General features: G+C 32.4%; 1 protein-coding gene and 1 pseudogene across 8 annotated transcripts in view; one reads left to right on the forward strand and one right to left on the reverse strand.

The window, feature by feature from the left end:
* Positions 1 to 3936: 3936 nt before the first annotated feature.
* LOC106315289 lies at positions 3937 to 5647 on the forward strand (annotated as a pseudogene).
* A 2177-nt stretch (positions 5648 to 7824) lies between these two features.
* Positions 7825 to 15789, reverse strand: part of LOC106313294 (myb-related protein Hv1-like) — a 13979-nt gene continuing 6014 nt past the window's right edge. For 5 of the 8 annotated variants that reach the window (XM_013751072.1, XM_013751074.1, XM_013751073.1 and 2 more), the window contains 7 exons: positions 11492 to 11600; positions 11067 to 11189; positions 10763 to 10950; positions 9482 to 9666; positions 9078 to 9390; positions 8872 to 9001; positions 7825 to 8783 (listed from right to left, as the gene is read on the reverse strand). In XM_013751072.1, the coding sequence (XP_013606526.1) occupies positions 8075 to 8783; positions 8872 to 9001; positions 9078 to 9210 (972 nt within the window). In that variant the 5' untranslated portion in view covers positions 9211 to 9390; positions 9482 to 9666; positions 10763 to 10950; positions 11067 to 11189; positions 11492 to 11600 and the 3' untranslated portion in view covers positions 7825 to 8074. Of the gene's footprint in view, positions 8784 to 8871; positions 9002 to 9077; positions 9391 to 9481; positions 9667 to 10762; positions 10951 to 11066; positions 11190 to 11491; positions 11601 to 13825; positions 13879 to 15789 lie in introns of those variants that run through there. The other 3 variants (XM_013751070.1, XM_013751076.1, XM_013751069.1) reach the window with 3 other exon arrangements.

The raw sequence follows: 15789 nt of genomic DNA on the forward strand, positions 1-15789 counted from the left end.
TTCTCAGAGTTGATTGTGAAAAACTTTGCAGAAATGGAGAAAGTGTTTTAGTATTTGAAGAGAAAGAAACTTTGCGAAGAAGAAAGTTTTTATAACTTATAAGAGGATTCTTATTACTCAAATGATTCTTACAAACTTGGATACTTTTTGATGATTCAAAATGAAAGGGGAGTGTAGGTATTTATAGCCTCCAAAATACAAAATATCTTACATATTTTAATCCTAAATCTAGAGAATTCTACCATAATATCTAAGATTTTTTATCATAATTATCTAGATAATTCGATGAGAATATCTAGATTTTTATTCTAAGGAGGTAGATGATAATTCTAGATATTGGACTAAGTTTGGACTAAAATGATTAGTAAATTATTAGTCCAAAATGTGATCCAAATCAAGTTTAACTTTCAACATTGATAGCCTTCAGAAAAGTATGTTCAAAAAGAAAAAAACTTCAGAAAATAGTTAAATACATGGAGCAAGATGATAAATATTGGGTTCAAACTCACTAATAAGTTTGCGGGATTGTGGCTGAGCTGAGACCATAGAAGATGAAAACACCAAAGAGAGAACAAGAAGCGAAGCAATCAAGCAGAACTTTCCCTTCATTTCTTCTATTTTTGAGCTAGTGCCTAGTATTATTATATATCTATATATATTTTTGTTAGTTGTATGTCCTAAAGTTTCATGCATATTTGTATTTATATCAATTAAACATGCTGCCGCGTATAACGAAGGTTCAAAGTCTCCACAAGAAATTTGTTTATCTAAAACACTGACTAGCTTTGAAAGAAAAGAGCAAGGAAGTTTCAAACTTTCGACTCATGTTGTCTTTCCAAAATCATTCACTCATGATATAAACGTGGTAGACTCACAGAACAGAAACTATTCATTTTCAAATGTAAAATTAGATTGGAACTTTGATACAATATGGGAACAATACCTATATTTGATTATACTAACCATTTTCTCAATACAAATTTTTATAAAGGTTTAAGTGGCCTTCTAGAGATCCTTTCAAGTCGATTCTGGGTAAGGAATCCGATCCGTTGTTAAAATGTAATCAGGAACCCCAACCTGAGAAACAATGATGTTATCGTCTTTAGTTCTCCCATAAAATATGTCTATCGTAGATTTTATAAGTATGAAAAGATTTAGAAATACCGCGTGAGAGATCTTCGAAACAAATATTTAGTCAAAGAACAACAAAAACTTATTTTAAACATGTCAGTTATGAATATTTATAGCATTGCTACTACATAACAAATTGATACATAGTTAATTAGAATATAAATAAATTTTGATTATTAATTTTTGATAGAAATTAACAAGTTGACAAAAGAAAATGGATTATAAGAACATTATCCATTTGGATTTTGGATACGGGATGAAATCCAATACTCTGATTTTTTTCACGGCACACGATCTTTGCCGCAAAAGACTCGATGAGTAAAATTATTCTTTAACCTAACGAGAGATCCCTTTATCTGACATCATATATTTTAAAATTATTACTAGATCACGATCCGCGCAACCGCGCGGATTTTTGTTTTCATTTATTTTTATATAAACATTTTTTTTCAATTTTTGATTGGTATATATTATAATATATTATTATAATATATATGTGTCTATCAATTTTTAAAACATAATAAGTTTACGGTATATTTTTTTCATTGAATAGATTGTTTCAAACTTTCACATGTATTTGTATCTTTTTCTATATATATATTTTCGAATTATTATTTCATTATTAAAATCATAACTATATATATAAAGATTAGTAAAATATTATTTTATTGTCATATTCAAAGATATTGTAACATTTCACAAATTTAGAAAGTTTTTAAAAAATTAAACTTTTCGCTTCATAGATTTATATTATCGAGTAAATAATTAAACATTTAGTTTTTGTTTAATTTTAAAAATAAACTATATAGTTTAAAATTTGTTTTCATTGGTTTAAGGTAGTAAAGATTAACTATTGTTAGATAATATGATTTTTTTTATTTAAAGAAAAATCTTTATAATTTTAAAAATTAACATTGACAAATATTTAAATAATTAACATATGGAGGTATAGTATTACAACATTAAATTATATCTATTTAATTTATATTATTTATAAATCCAGTGGACCATCTATTGTTTAAATCTAATTATTGATAGCCCAATAAAATTTTTTGGTAGGTCCAAAATTTAAATGATAAAATTAGAGATTAAATGTAACATGACTTTCTAGGAATATGTCTATTTAAAAAAAGAATCATACATGAATCAAGATTGTGACTTCTGTTTTAATATATAAGATTGAAATATCCACTTGGCCTTTTTATATCATCGTTAGCCAGCCGATCACATGCTTCTTGATTTGTTCCATTATTTGTTGTTGTTGGCAAACCAAAATATACATAATTATATAATTTAACTTCATGAATGCGAAACAAATCAACAATCAACACTCTAAGATGCGCAGTCTTTAGTTTTGATACCTCGATATTTAACTAAACACCTTGTTCTTCACATGTAACAACGATTTTAAAACTCTCTATACCAACTTCAGTTTGTTTGTTGTCTGCTTAATTATTACTTTGATAAAAATTAAAAAGATAGAAAGACTGTTATAAATAGGTGTGGGCACTTCAGTTATTTTCTCGGTTCGGTTCGGGTTGGGTTCGATTTGGTTAGTTTGGTTCTAGTATTTTTCCAATTGAAATAAACCATAGTTGGTTCGGTTTGTGTTCGGTTCGGTTTATATTCGGTTCGGTTTGTATTCGGTTTGGTTGGGTTTATTTTTTGGATCAGTTTAATTAGGTTCTTCTTAGTTTAATTTCTTAAGAGAAATTATGTTTTAAAACATAAATTATGTAAACATAAACTATGTGAACTAAATTCAATATAAAACTGAAACAAAAACATTTAAAAGTCACAAAAAGTATATAATAATTAAAACAAATGAAAGTTTACTTAAAAAAACCAACATCATTAGTAATGTCTCTTGTATCATTATTTAAAAGCATGCAATAAATCATCAATGTCTCTTATATCATTATTTAGACGCCTACAATGAATCATCTTCCATGTGACGATGTAGAGAAAAACTTTAGTTTGTAATAAAATTTTCTTTAGGTTTTAGGTTTAGATTTAACATCCACGTTTACATATATAAAAATATGAAAATATAGACTTTTCTATTTCTTTTAAATAAAATATTTTAATGATTACATATCCGGTTAGAATAATATATGTTAATGAATGAAAAATGGAAAATATGTAGTTTGGTATTAGAATTTTAGTATATTGGTATTGCTAATATTTTTAATTTAAATAATTACAAAATACATCGGTTTCTCGGTTCGGTTCGGTTCGGTTTTAAACCAAACCGAACCGAACCATTCGGGTTTGGGGAAATCTTCAACCGAATGGTTTGAAATAGACTTTGGTTCGGTTCGGTTCGATTTTTTTGCCCACACCTAGTTATAACATACTCATACATGATTCGAATGCTGTAAATGGGAAAAGTAAAACAAAAGATCCAAATAATTATACTTATAAAAAAAATCCAAATAATTATTAAAAACCCTAATTACAACTACAAGTGACATCCCTTAATTAACAAAAATCATCTCTCTATATCTTTACTAATAAAGTAGAGTTTTTTCTCTCCTTGGGAGTTTTTTTGACACTTGTCGCGTTCTCATTCGTTGAAGGATGTTTTTTTATTTGGGCTTTCTGAAACATTTATGGCCCAGTTATACTGTTTTACGTTTTCTGTTTTCTGGGAGACTCAAAACGGCGTCGACGTCTTCTGCTTTTCTTGAAGAAAGCTCGAGACTTTTTTTTTTGTGAATGGAAAGCTCAAGATTTTTGAAACTGTCGGAGACAACTCTGGGCGGATCCGGCGTGGCGCTTCACTACGCAAATCTGATAGTCGTAATGGAAAAGATGATAAAGCAACCCCAGTTGGTGGGTCTCAACGCGAGAGACGATCTCTGCTCGATGTTGCCAGCGACCGTGAGATAATCACTCAGTTCGAGATTAAAAGGAGTTTTCAGGGTGAATGCATTGCATTATGCAGCTGTAACATGTTTGTTTTTAATAAGCATGTTGCTTATTTCATTTCGCTTTCTAAGATCACAAAGTGTTCTGTTTTGTGTATCATTAGGGTAAATCGAGTTCCTAAAGGAGTTGCTGTCCAAAGGTGATCCTGTTGATTCTCAAAGTGAGTCTTGCATGCCATTGATTTGGGATGCTGGCCATGACTTGTTAGATCACAATGTCGATGTAAACTTTTGTGTATAATGCATATCTTTAGTTGAATTTCCATCTAAACCGTAGTTTTAATTTTGATTTTTTCATGGTCTTGCAGCCTAACGTCGAGACCGAAGATAATGTCACGCCGTTGTTATCAGCAGTGGCGGCTGGTTCTATGGCATGCTTAGAGCTGTTGGTCAAGGTTTGAGATGTTCCTAATTTGAGTGTTGTGCTGTTTCAGTTGCTATACATCTTAGATCAAGCTTGGTTCTTATTTTGTTAATTACAGGCAGGTGCCAAAGCTAATGTTTTTGCTGGTGGTGCAACTCAGTTGCTAATGTTGGAGATTTGTGTTAAGCAACTGTTTACTTAAAGCTGGAGCTGATCCCAATAGGAAAGACGAGGTAACCTCAACGTAACAATCAGCTCTTTAAAAATAAACACAAATCCTCACATGGCTGTGATTTTCAGGATGGCAATAGGCCATTAGAAGTTGCATCTCTAAGAGAGAACATAAAGATTGTTGAGACTCTCTTCATGTTGTGAACAAACCTGAAACTGTTTTAGACTAGACATTTGTTGGAGTTCTCGCTCACATGGAATCAAATAAAAAAATACGAGGGAAACTCAAACAAGTCAAAATCTGGAGAGACTGTGATTTAGAAAGACCTTTCTGAATCCTAAGGTACTTCATACTTTGAAGTTTGATCAAAATGCATCTCTTTTGCATGAAATTTTTAAAGCACACTGTTATATATTCCACAGCTCTCTCCAGAAGCAAAGGGGAAAGGCACAGAAGCAAAAGCAAGAGGACAAGACGCATTCCATATTCCCATCGACGCTTACACACAAGTATTCAACATTAAAACTACTTCTAAAGCTTATGTCCATTTTGTGATTCTGTGGCATTTTCTTTGAACAATGGCCATTGATTTGACCCCACAGATCATATCTTCTTCTTAAACGAAGCCTCTGTTGGTTGCGATTAGGACAAGTTGAACATGCCTTATCAGATGCTAAAGTCTGCAGAGAACTGAAACCTGATTGGCCTAAAGAATGTTTCCGAGAAGGTGCTGCTCTTCGTTTGCTATAGGTAAAAATCATCTCAATTCTATTACAAAAAGCCTTTGCCTTTGAACACTGAAACATTATAATTCACTATGTTATCAATGAATCTCCAGCGATTTGATAAGGCAGCCAATGCTTTTTACGAGAGAGTAAATCAAGGAGATCATTGATGCTTTCAGGTTTGTTTGAAACCCTCGCGATGTTTTGTCTTTTTTTTAAATCATTCTTTCAAGAGAGTTGAAGTGTCTTTTCTTTCTTCTACAGAGAAGCTGTAGATGCTCGAAGGAAGTTTCACGGCAACGATAAGATTAAGGCCAAACCATAAGTTCTTCTAAAGATGGCTCTGTTTAGTATATGTATGAAGTTTTGATTTTGCTTTTTACCTTGGTCTCTCCCCTATGCAGTTGTTTCCTATTTTACTTATATGTACTAAAAACTTCAGGTCTAGAGATTTTTTGTGCTCTGATTTTGTCATTGTGTTTGGATTTACAGCTTTGATTTTTAAAAGTTGTAAACAAATATTTTATTTGTTTTAGTTAACATTTTATTTTATTTTTGCCAGCAAAAATCTAATCTACTAAACCATTTTTATCTTTGGATATCTAATCTATTACTCAAATTTAAATGACTAATAAAATATAACGGTCTATGTTCGTATGATATTATCTAGACATTTTTTATAACAATATTAAATACAGTCCTAAGACTGTCTTTGTTGCCACATAAGTTACCACTTTTCTCAATGATGATGCGTAACCGCTGTCAACTTCACTTCCTGTCCCATTTAGGAAGAAAGGAGGAGAGCTTATAAATGTAGACATGGTTTTGCTCGATGGGAAAGTTATCATACTCAAGCTTCTATCATTTAATCTGTTGTAGATTTACACAAAACCTCCCTTACTTTACGGCTCTCCAATCACATAGACTAAACACTTTCAAGCACTTCATCACTTTCAAGCCCCTCATTAAAGAAGGAGAATTCTATGAGCTTAGGAATTCCGATGAGGTTAGTGGCAGCAAAACCTTTAACAGTAGAAACCAAATCATTCACTACAATCTGAATTGACATGTATGTAAGTATGCATGGGAATATAGGTACCCTTTCAGGTATGGATATTATCCATTTGAATCTCGGTTTTTTGATGATGTTAGTGGCAGAAAAACCTTTAACAGTAGAAACCAAATCATTCACTACAATCTGAATTGACATGTATGTAAGTATGCATGGGCATTTGGGTACCCTTTCAGGTATGAATATTATCCATTCGAATATCGTTTTTCGATTCTTGGTGTTTTGGATTTTGAAAAATGGTCTCATTCGGATGTTAAAAAAATGGGTGGGGTTCGAATCGGATCTTCCTGGATCTGGGTGGGTTCGGGTTTTAACCGAAATAATCAAATTATTCGATTCGACTCGGGTTTTTTATATCCAAACTACTCAAACTTATCAAAAATAACTTAAAAACCAAAATACTCAATTTATATAGTTCGAATTGGTTATTTTTTTGGAAAGTAACCATGGATACAATGTTATTTGAGTACTTTTTATCCAAAACATCCATTTTATCTATAAATATCCAAAAATTAATGTATTTGATTTATAATTTTAACTTTAGGTATTAATGCTATTATGAAATTATATTACATATATATGTTTGGATATGTTCGGATACTCATTCGATTTTCGGATTTTGAAAAAAAAAATCGTTCAGATATTTAGGCAACATACGATCAGGTCGGATACCCGGTTTTCGGGTTGGTTATGGGTAATATTAGGCCCATCTGTTTATGTAAGGATTAATATTGTTACACGCTTATGAAAGACAACACACTTTAATAATAAATATCTTCTAATAGTAAAAGTCGGACATTCTCAATGAAGAGGATGCTCACGTCGACACAGAAAATCAGCTAACATAAAAGTTGTTTTTAGTTACAGGAGCTTTTCTATAGACTGATCTAAAAATTAAAGTGGCATATATCAATCTTATCTCTCCAAATCCTAAAGATGCGACCATTACTCGACTCTTCCATTTCCTTATTGTTTCATGTCTGTGTAAATCTATGTTATCGAATTATACGTCGTATTAATTATAAAAACAAAATATATAAATGTTTTCCCTTATTTCCAAACATCTTTGACATAAACAAAGTATGCGATGATTATTACTACTTTAAGAGGACGAAACTATTTATTATATTCCTACAAACAAGATAATCACAAAATAACATAACTATTTACATTTTTCCTTCTCCAATATTAACTTTATTGAATGTTTAAATTTCAACTAAATTAACTTTGTCACATCTATTGACTTTTTACTCTATTTTTATTTAATTAGATCAAGACAAACACTTATGCTACTCCAATTATAATCAGAAAAGATATCATTCTCTTTTAACATATTTTCAATATCGACTTTTTGAACATTGTCTCTTTACTAAGACCATAAAATAAATTGAAAATTTATTTCAGAATAACACATATGAACCCGGCGCGTAGAGACCACTAGTAGATATAATAATAGAAACTCGGAGATGGGTACAAACAAATGCTAAAGAGCATTGATAACAACAACACGCATAAGAATTATATATACTTTACATTCTACAACATGAGCACACATATGTATATGATGTGCCAACAATATATATAGATAGATATATGCGAATAAATTCTTCAACAAGCACAGTCCCAGGCATATATTCGATTTTGAGTTCCTCCAAAACATACCTGAAAGGACGAGGAAGGCTAAGGAATGTCAAAAAATATAGAATCATCTAGTAGATGATCAGGCCATGCAGCTGAAGCTCCTGATTCTTGATAGCTCGAAGAGGTGAGATTGCTATTGACATCTTCAATAACGTATTGGCTTCTAATAAGATCATCAGTCATAACAGATGAAGGATCAAGAGAAGGTAACAAACTCTGATTTGAGCTGGACGGATCCGAGAGCCAGCTTGGAGATATAAGAAGGTTTTCTCTTTGATTGAAGAACTTGAAGTGATTGGCATCAAGATTTTGGGGGAAAACAGATGATGGTCCAATGTTGGTATTTAAGTTTTTTAGGGATGGTAAGCTGTTGAAGTCCTGAATATAGGAACCAAGGTCGAGATTATTGCTGGTGGTAGAGGCAATAGAGTTAAGGAGACTGGGAGTGTCAAAGTCATTAGGGTTAATGTTGTTATACATGGAAGGTGGTTGAAGGAGGTATTGGAACAATTCGAGCTTGGCCATCTCGGTTTGGAGTTTCAGCATAATTTGCTCTTGATCAACAAAACCTCTGAGGTTAGATGACAGAGAGATCAGCTGAGATAAGCTGGACAAGACGTCGGTTCTTGGGCGATGAGTCATTGGGTCAACTCCCATCTGAATCAGCTTTTTCTTCAAATGGGTGTTCCAGAAATTCTTGATCTCGTTGTCTGTTCTCCCAGGTAAGTTGTTTGCAATCGTTGACCACCTTATAACCATCATCATCATCATTATAAGCAAGCAGTACAAGAACACAAAACCGTTGACTATAAAATCAAAAAGAATCAGAACATTACTTGTTTCCAACAACTGCATGAAGATTCAAGATAGTCTGTTCCTCCTCCGGAGAGAATTTCCCTCGCTTGATGTCAGGTCTCAAGTAGTTCGTCCATCTTAGCCTGCAACTCTTCCCACACCTATTAAGACCTACAGAGAGAGAGATAGAGAGTATGAGAAGCTTTTAACTTAATAAAAAAAGCTTTAACAAGGTATAAAGTAGTACCAGCAAGCTTGGGAAGAGCACTCCAGCTACTATGGCCATGTTTTTTGACATACTTGACAAGTTTCTCATCTTCATCAGGAGTCCAAGGACCCTTCTTCAGACCAGACTCACCACTGGAAGGAGATCTTCCCATGTTCGTTGATCTCTTGTATCTTTGTTCCTCCTCTATACTATTATTTCTCTGAGATTTGGTCGCTTGCCTCCTTCCTTCACAACCACACCAACTGCTTCTTATTTCTATTTATATTAAACCTAGCAGTCTAGCACCCTTTTCTCTTCATGTCCACTCATCACGTGTCTCTTTTCTATTCGCCTAAGTATACAGTACAACCATGTCATTTTCACCTTTCAATTCCATTTCTTTAATCATTTTTTTTAATTATTCTCTCACATACGCTCCTTACCAGTGTGAAAAATCATTCAATGTAATTTCTTCTTCTTGTCTTGAGCAACATCAGTATCATCTCAGGAGCAGCAGCCTTCAATGGACAAACACACATCAATTCTTCTATTATTTGTCTTTTAATTGGGATTATTTGGGAAGCAGTTCATCAGTAGCCATCACCTATATATGCCCTAGTGCCAAATCCTGTATTTGTCAAGGAGAATAGCAGAACATCGTTATTGTTTGTCTTTTCACTGTCTAAACTTCTAGTATACAGGTTTCTCAATGAATGAGGCAATCATATAGGTTATTTGAAATACCTGTTGCTGAAACTTTCAAAAAAAAAACACGTTTTTGTAGGGTTTCATCATTCCCTCTTTTTTATTTATGAAATCCACAAAAGATCTTCTATGAGTAGGTAATGATGAAAGAGAAGGGCAATAAAGGGAATTTGACAGGAGGAAGAAGCTGTTAGTTTTATTTTTTAATCATTGCAGACAAATAAAAAGAGAGGATTTGAAATTGAAGTCAGCGCCAACAACACATGGCAACAAAAGGGTGGCAAAGAGACATATCTTCCTCTAACACGCAAAATTGATTTCCTCGCATCATCATTTACACGGCATATTAGTTTATATAATTCATTTTCATATGTACCCTAGTTTATATAATTCATTTCATTAAAATTTAGATAAATCAACCATCAACCCAACAAAACTCAAGCAATGAGCCCTAAGAGCTATTTATTGTCTCTGAAAATGAGAATGTTTCAAGGATATGACAGTGTAATTTCTTGTTTGACACATCAATTCATAAGAAAGTCGATATAGTGAAATCTAGGTAATACTTAACGAGATTTTGCAACCCCCAAATGCCTTTTTTTCTAGGAAGAAAAGGTACCTAGTGAAGAAACCTGCAACAGGAAGAACATATCTGCATTAACGGTTTCGTGTCATTGTGTTGTAATGAAAACATTTCTTAATAAAGCAAAAGGTTGTTTTCACAGAGTTAATAAGGACAGCAGCATAAATATTTTAGGAAATTTAGTAAATATTTCCAGGGAGAGTTCTCTCATTACAAGAAATTCCATAGCAAATAGTACTGGTGCAGGAGACCAGTAATAGTTCTTTCGGGTAAGTAATCATATATCATATTCTAACTCCACTATAACTCCACTACACGAGAATCTAAATTGCTGAAAATTCAAACAGCAATAGTAATGGACAGGACAAACATGGAGGACAAGGTAAGTTTTGGTATTATCAGCATAAAAACTTACTATATCAGAATAAAAACTTACTATTGATGATGGTGACAGACTTGATGTGAACGATTTTGACCATTAGGAGGAGCTGGTTAATTAGGGGAGAGGTGGGTGCAGAAAATTAGCTAAATCTCCATCATCTTTAAAACCTAAAAGACTTTCTTCGTCCGCCTTAGTATTGCAGCCAACGGCATATCTTGAGCTCTTGTCTTTTTCTTCTGTGTCTTATATAATGAAGATCACAGGTTTCGTGCAGAGTTTCAATTTAAAGATATATTTAGTATCAAGAAACAAAATCTAATTAAGAAACTTATAAATATCAAACAATAAGATGTTTTACCAAATGAGGGCATGGACGCTGTCAGTTTCCAGAAGGTATCTTAGTGTGTGCAGTACTTTTTTTTTTTGGCACAAATAGTGTGTGCAGTACAGTATTGTCATTTAACTCATATACATACCATCACTGCAAAGCATAAACATACAAATATGCATGAGGCTTGAGATATTAACATTGCTTAGATAACGCAACAAGACAACCATCATGAGAGCCATATTAGAAGCCAATTAATGAAAGCGATTATATCAGTTTCATTATAAGGATGTTATCGTTTATGGCTTTCATTTCATCGTTTGCAATCTAGGTAATCCCAGGATCATGTACCCTAGTACTGTGTTTCGAACGGTTTAAGCCTACCAATCATCATACTTAGGCAAGATAAGCCTACGAATTTCAAAAAGGATTTTAAGAAAACGAAGAAATCTTACAAAATTATTTCTTAGATTTGGGGAAAGAGGGATTTGAATTGCTTGTTGAATTAGGGTTCCTGGCAGAGTGGACTACAGTCTCGGATGGAGGAGGCAGGTACAGAAAATACTAAAAAAAAATAAAGTAAGGATTACAAACTTAATAATTATGAAATATGTGATGTCACCTAAATCGTCCTTTTCCTCTAATAAAAAAAAAACAGTTTGGTTGTAAATGTCAGCTAAACAACTGAATTGCTTCTTCTCCTAAGTCTCTAACAAGGCGTTTAAAATCTCGGGCTTTCTATGCCACCAATGAACATTTTTAACCCTTGACCTATTTTCTAACAGTTATAATAGAGTTTAACCCGTGCGGATATATTTTTATTTTATAAATGTATATATTTAACATTATCGTAAATATTTTTAATATATGATTTACATTTTATTGTTATATATTGTGTAATTTTATAATTTTATTGTTAGGTTTTTTATTCAGTATTATTAATAAATAATCATTTGTTTTATACTTTTTACTTTGTTTTAGACACCATTGTCAAATGATAAAAAACATGCAATGAACCATACTTATAATGAAAAACATAAAGATATCAGTAGGTGCCACAACATAAATTTTTTTAAAAATACCACTATCAATAAATTTGTAGTTAAAATAGATTTTTCATTAATATCTTTTGAATTATTATTTTCCTGATATCTTATTTTGTAAATAACATATGAACTAAAAGTTAGCTATGACTATAATATTTTGTATATAATCATTTTAGATAATATTTTGTTGTGAGTTTCAAATTAATTAAATAATATATAGTTGTAGATATAAAAGTTTAACATATGCTAATATTTTTTGTATAAAATATACATACTTTATGAATTTTAATCTTTTTTAACGGTGAATGATAGTTTTTTTATTTATTTAAATGAAAGCAATGATAGTTTATTTTATTTATTTAAATGAAAGCAATTTTTTTTTGACATCTAAATATTATATATTATATCTGAATTAGAATCTTCACTTGCGACAAATATTTCTTTATATAATAGGTTAATTTACCAATTTTATATAGTTTTGTTTTATTTAATTTATATAGTACTTCTATTTTATATAATATATTATAAAATTTATAAAAATAGCAAAGAATTTTTATTTATTTTTTATAATAAAAATTTAATCAATATTAATATATAATCATATTATATTAATAATTACGAAATTAATTATTGCATGGTTTTAAAAAAATACTTAAAACTTTTAATAAGATTTGGGTAGATATTAACAAATTTTGTTATAATTAAAAATAAAATTTAAATCTATATTTTCTCAACGGATTTGTTATACTAAGAATAATCAGTATGTCATATTAAGTAATTAATCAAATGGTATTACTAAGACTTTTAAATAGTAGATAAAAATTAGGACCCTAAATTAATAGATTAGATATGAAGTTGCTGAGTATTTTTCAACTAACTCTAAAATTCCATAAAATTGATAGTGGACTAACATGCATTAATCTTTGGATATCAAAATGTTCTTCAAATCCAGAAAATGAAACAAGAAATCACCGTTCAAAATCTTCTTGCTTACTCTTCAATTTAGAATACTAATTTAGCACATACTTTTCCCAACCGTTACGCCCAACATTGCTGGAGCATTTGGTGACACAAGAAACCTCGAGAATATGACAAATGAAAAGGAAGAACAAGAATGTCTACCATTAATTTTAGTCAGTCAAATTAATACTATATGGACTAAAATGCGTGGTCTTAAGTGTTGTTTTTGTTAACTATAAACCACTAAATGCCATTTTAGGTGGCTGAACTTCTTTTGTCGTGGACATCGTTTTACGACCGTAAAGACGGTAAAAGACATGGTAGCTAACAATAGAAGAATGTGCCATCCAAGACCACGAGCTCTACAAATACCATACTTTGGATGCAACAATGGCATCTATCTTTTAGTGAAATATATCTACAGCAACAAAAAAAATAACAATTGAAGAGGAATCGTAACATGGTTGAAGTTTCACTAAATGCAAAGAAGAAACAACACTACATAAAGTGTGTATTTTATGTGGATCTCCTGCAAATCAAGTTGCCCAGGGACTAGAGGTAATCTCGCTCGTACATAGTTACGACTTAAAAAGGGTGCATGTAACCAGTAAGTTTGTCCAGCAAGTCTACACGAAGCAATCGGGAATGCAGGAAACAAAATCATCATAAATCATCTACCAGATTCAGAAAATTGAAAACAACGAAAATAAAATAAGTTTCTCTATTTTCTCAAGAATAAGTTCTGACTTAGAAAATTATACAAGTTCAGAATTTTTAGTTTACCAGGAGTTTTCAAACGGATTACATCTCTTTTCCCTTACCCTCCCAGAGCTCTTAGACCATCTCCATTGGTTAGAACCCATAATGGGTTAGAACCCATAATGGGTTCTAAAAATTAATTTAATAGTTAATTGTGTACTTTATGAAGTTTAGAACTCCTATTAATGTAATTAGTTTTGTAAAGGTCCAATGGGAGAACTCCTACGAGGTTCTTAAATTTTTTTTTAAAAATTAAATTATTAAATTTAAATATTAAAAAACTTATAAATTATTTGATTTCATAACATTTAAACAAATATGACATAAAAACATATGAAAAATACAAATACAAATTTATAATTAGAAATTTTAAACAAACATGAAAGAAATGCATAAACGAAAAAAAAACCGATTAGTTGTAATCTTGATTTATACCAAATTTTTGCCGTATATTCTCGACTAAATCAACTTGCTTTGAATTGTTGATCAAAGATTTGGTCGAATCATGTCTTCAATATTATTAGAACAAAATGCCATTTACCAAAGTTAGAAGCAAGAAATGTAAATTTGAAGGTAGGTTCGTTCTTCTATTTCTCAGGAATCACAGAGGAGAAACAAGCAGGCTCTTGATGATTGAAGGTAGGTTCGTTTAAATGAGAGAGCAAACGACGACGTTTCTACAGGAATCACGGAGATTGATGATTGCAAATCCTTTTACAATCAAACACGAAGGAGGAAATCAACCTGGCCACTTGGGACTCATCTCGGAGAACCACCCAGGAATCACAGAGGAGAAACAAGCAGGCTCTTGATGATTGAAGGTAGGTTCGTTTAAATGAGAGAGCAAACGACGACGTTTCTACAGGAATCACGGAGATTGATGATTGCAAATCCTTTTACAATCAAACACGAAGGAGGAAATCAACCTGGCCACTTGGGACTCATCTCGGAGAACCACCCAGGAATCACAGAGGAGAAACAAGCAGGCTCTTGATGATTGAAGGTAGGTTCGTTTAAATGAGAGAGCAAACGACGACGTTTCTACAGGAATCACGGAGATTGATGATTGCAAATCCTTTTACAATCAAACACGAAGGAGGAAATCAACCTGGCCACTTGGGACTCATCTCGGAGAACCACCCAGGAATCACAGAGGAGAAACAAGCAGGCTCTTTCGCCTTTGTAACAATCGTAACACCAACGAAAATCGAGATCAGAATCAAGTGGTTTTCAGATCAAATCCCCCGACGAAGATCGAGAGAGGAAGAGAAAGAGAAACAAATGATTTTTGAAGGAGAGAGGAGAGAGTGATAAATGGGAGGTCCAGTACCAGTGTGACACATAGGGGTGCTTAACATAGGGGTGCTTAACATATCTATTCTTTTATTTTGAAACAGAGAATCCACAGAGTTTTAATACCAAGTTCCACTGAGAATAGAGACAAAGATGATTAAATATCTGCCGTAACCCACAAGGAGACTCAGAGGTTGAAAGGACATAATAGTCAGAGACGCATTTTCAACTTAAAAGCATGGTTTAAGAACATAACTTGAATAATCTTATTTCTCTTACATATAATAAGCTCATATGAAGACATCACACGTGTTATGGAATGGAACTATATCTTGTGCATGATAAGATGAGCACCGAACTGTGGGTGAAGGGTGAACACCGTGTAAGGAGCATGGACATAGGAAGGAGAAAGATCAAAGGCGAATCTCTGTAGAATCAATGCCATTGCCATCTTTGCCTCCAACATGGCAAAATTTTGGCCTATGCATATCCTTGGCCCCCAAGAAAATGGAATGAAGGAGACTTGACTCTTTGTTGCCTTTGAGATGCCATCTTTGAATCTCTCGGGTTTGAACTCTGCTGCATCGTTACCCCATTGTTGGATGTCGCGTTGGACTAGCATAGCATAATAGGTAGAGTGATGTTGACGCCACCTGGTAGCGTCACGTCGCCTAGCTTCATCTCTTTGTGAATGG

Source organism: Brassica oleracea, chromosome C9, assembly GCF_000695525.1.
Source record: "Brassica oleracea var. oleracea cultivar TO1000 chromosome C9, BOL, whole genome shotgun sequence".
In the NCBI taxonomy this organism is placed as follows: domain Eukaryota; kingdom Viridiplantae; phylum Streptophyta; class Magnoliopsida; order Brassicales; family Brassicaceae; genus Brassica; species Brassica oleracea.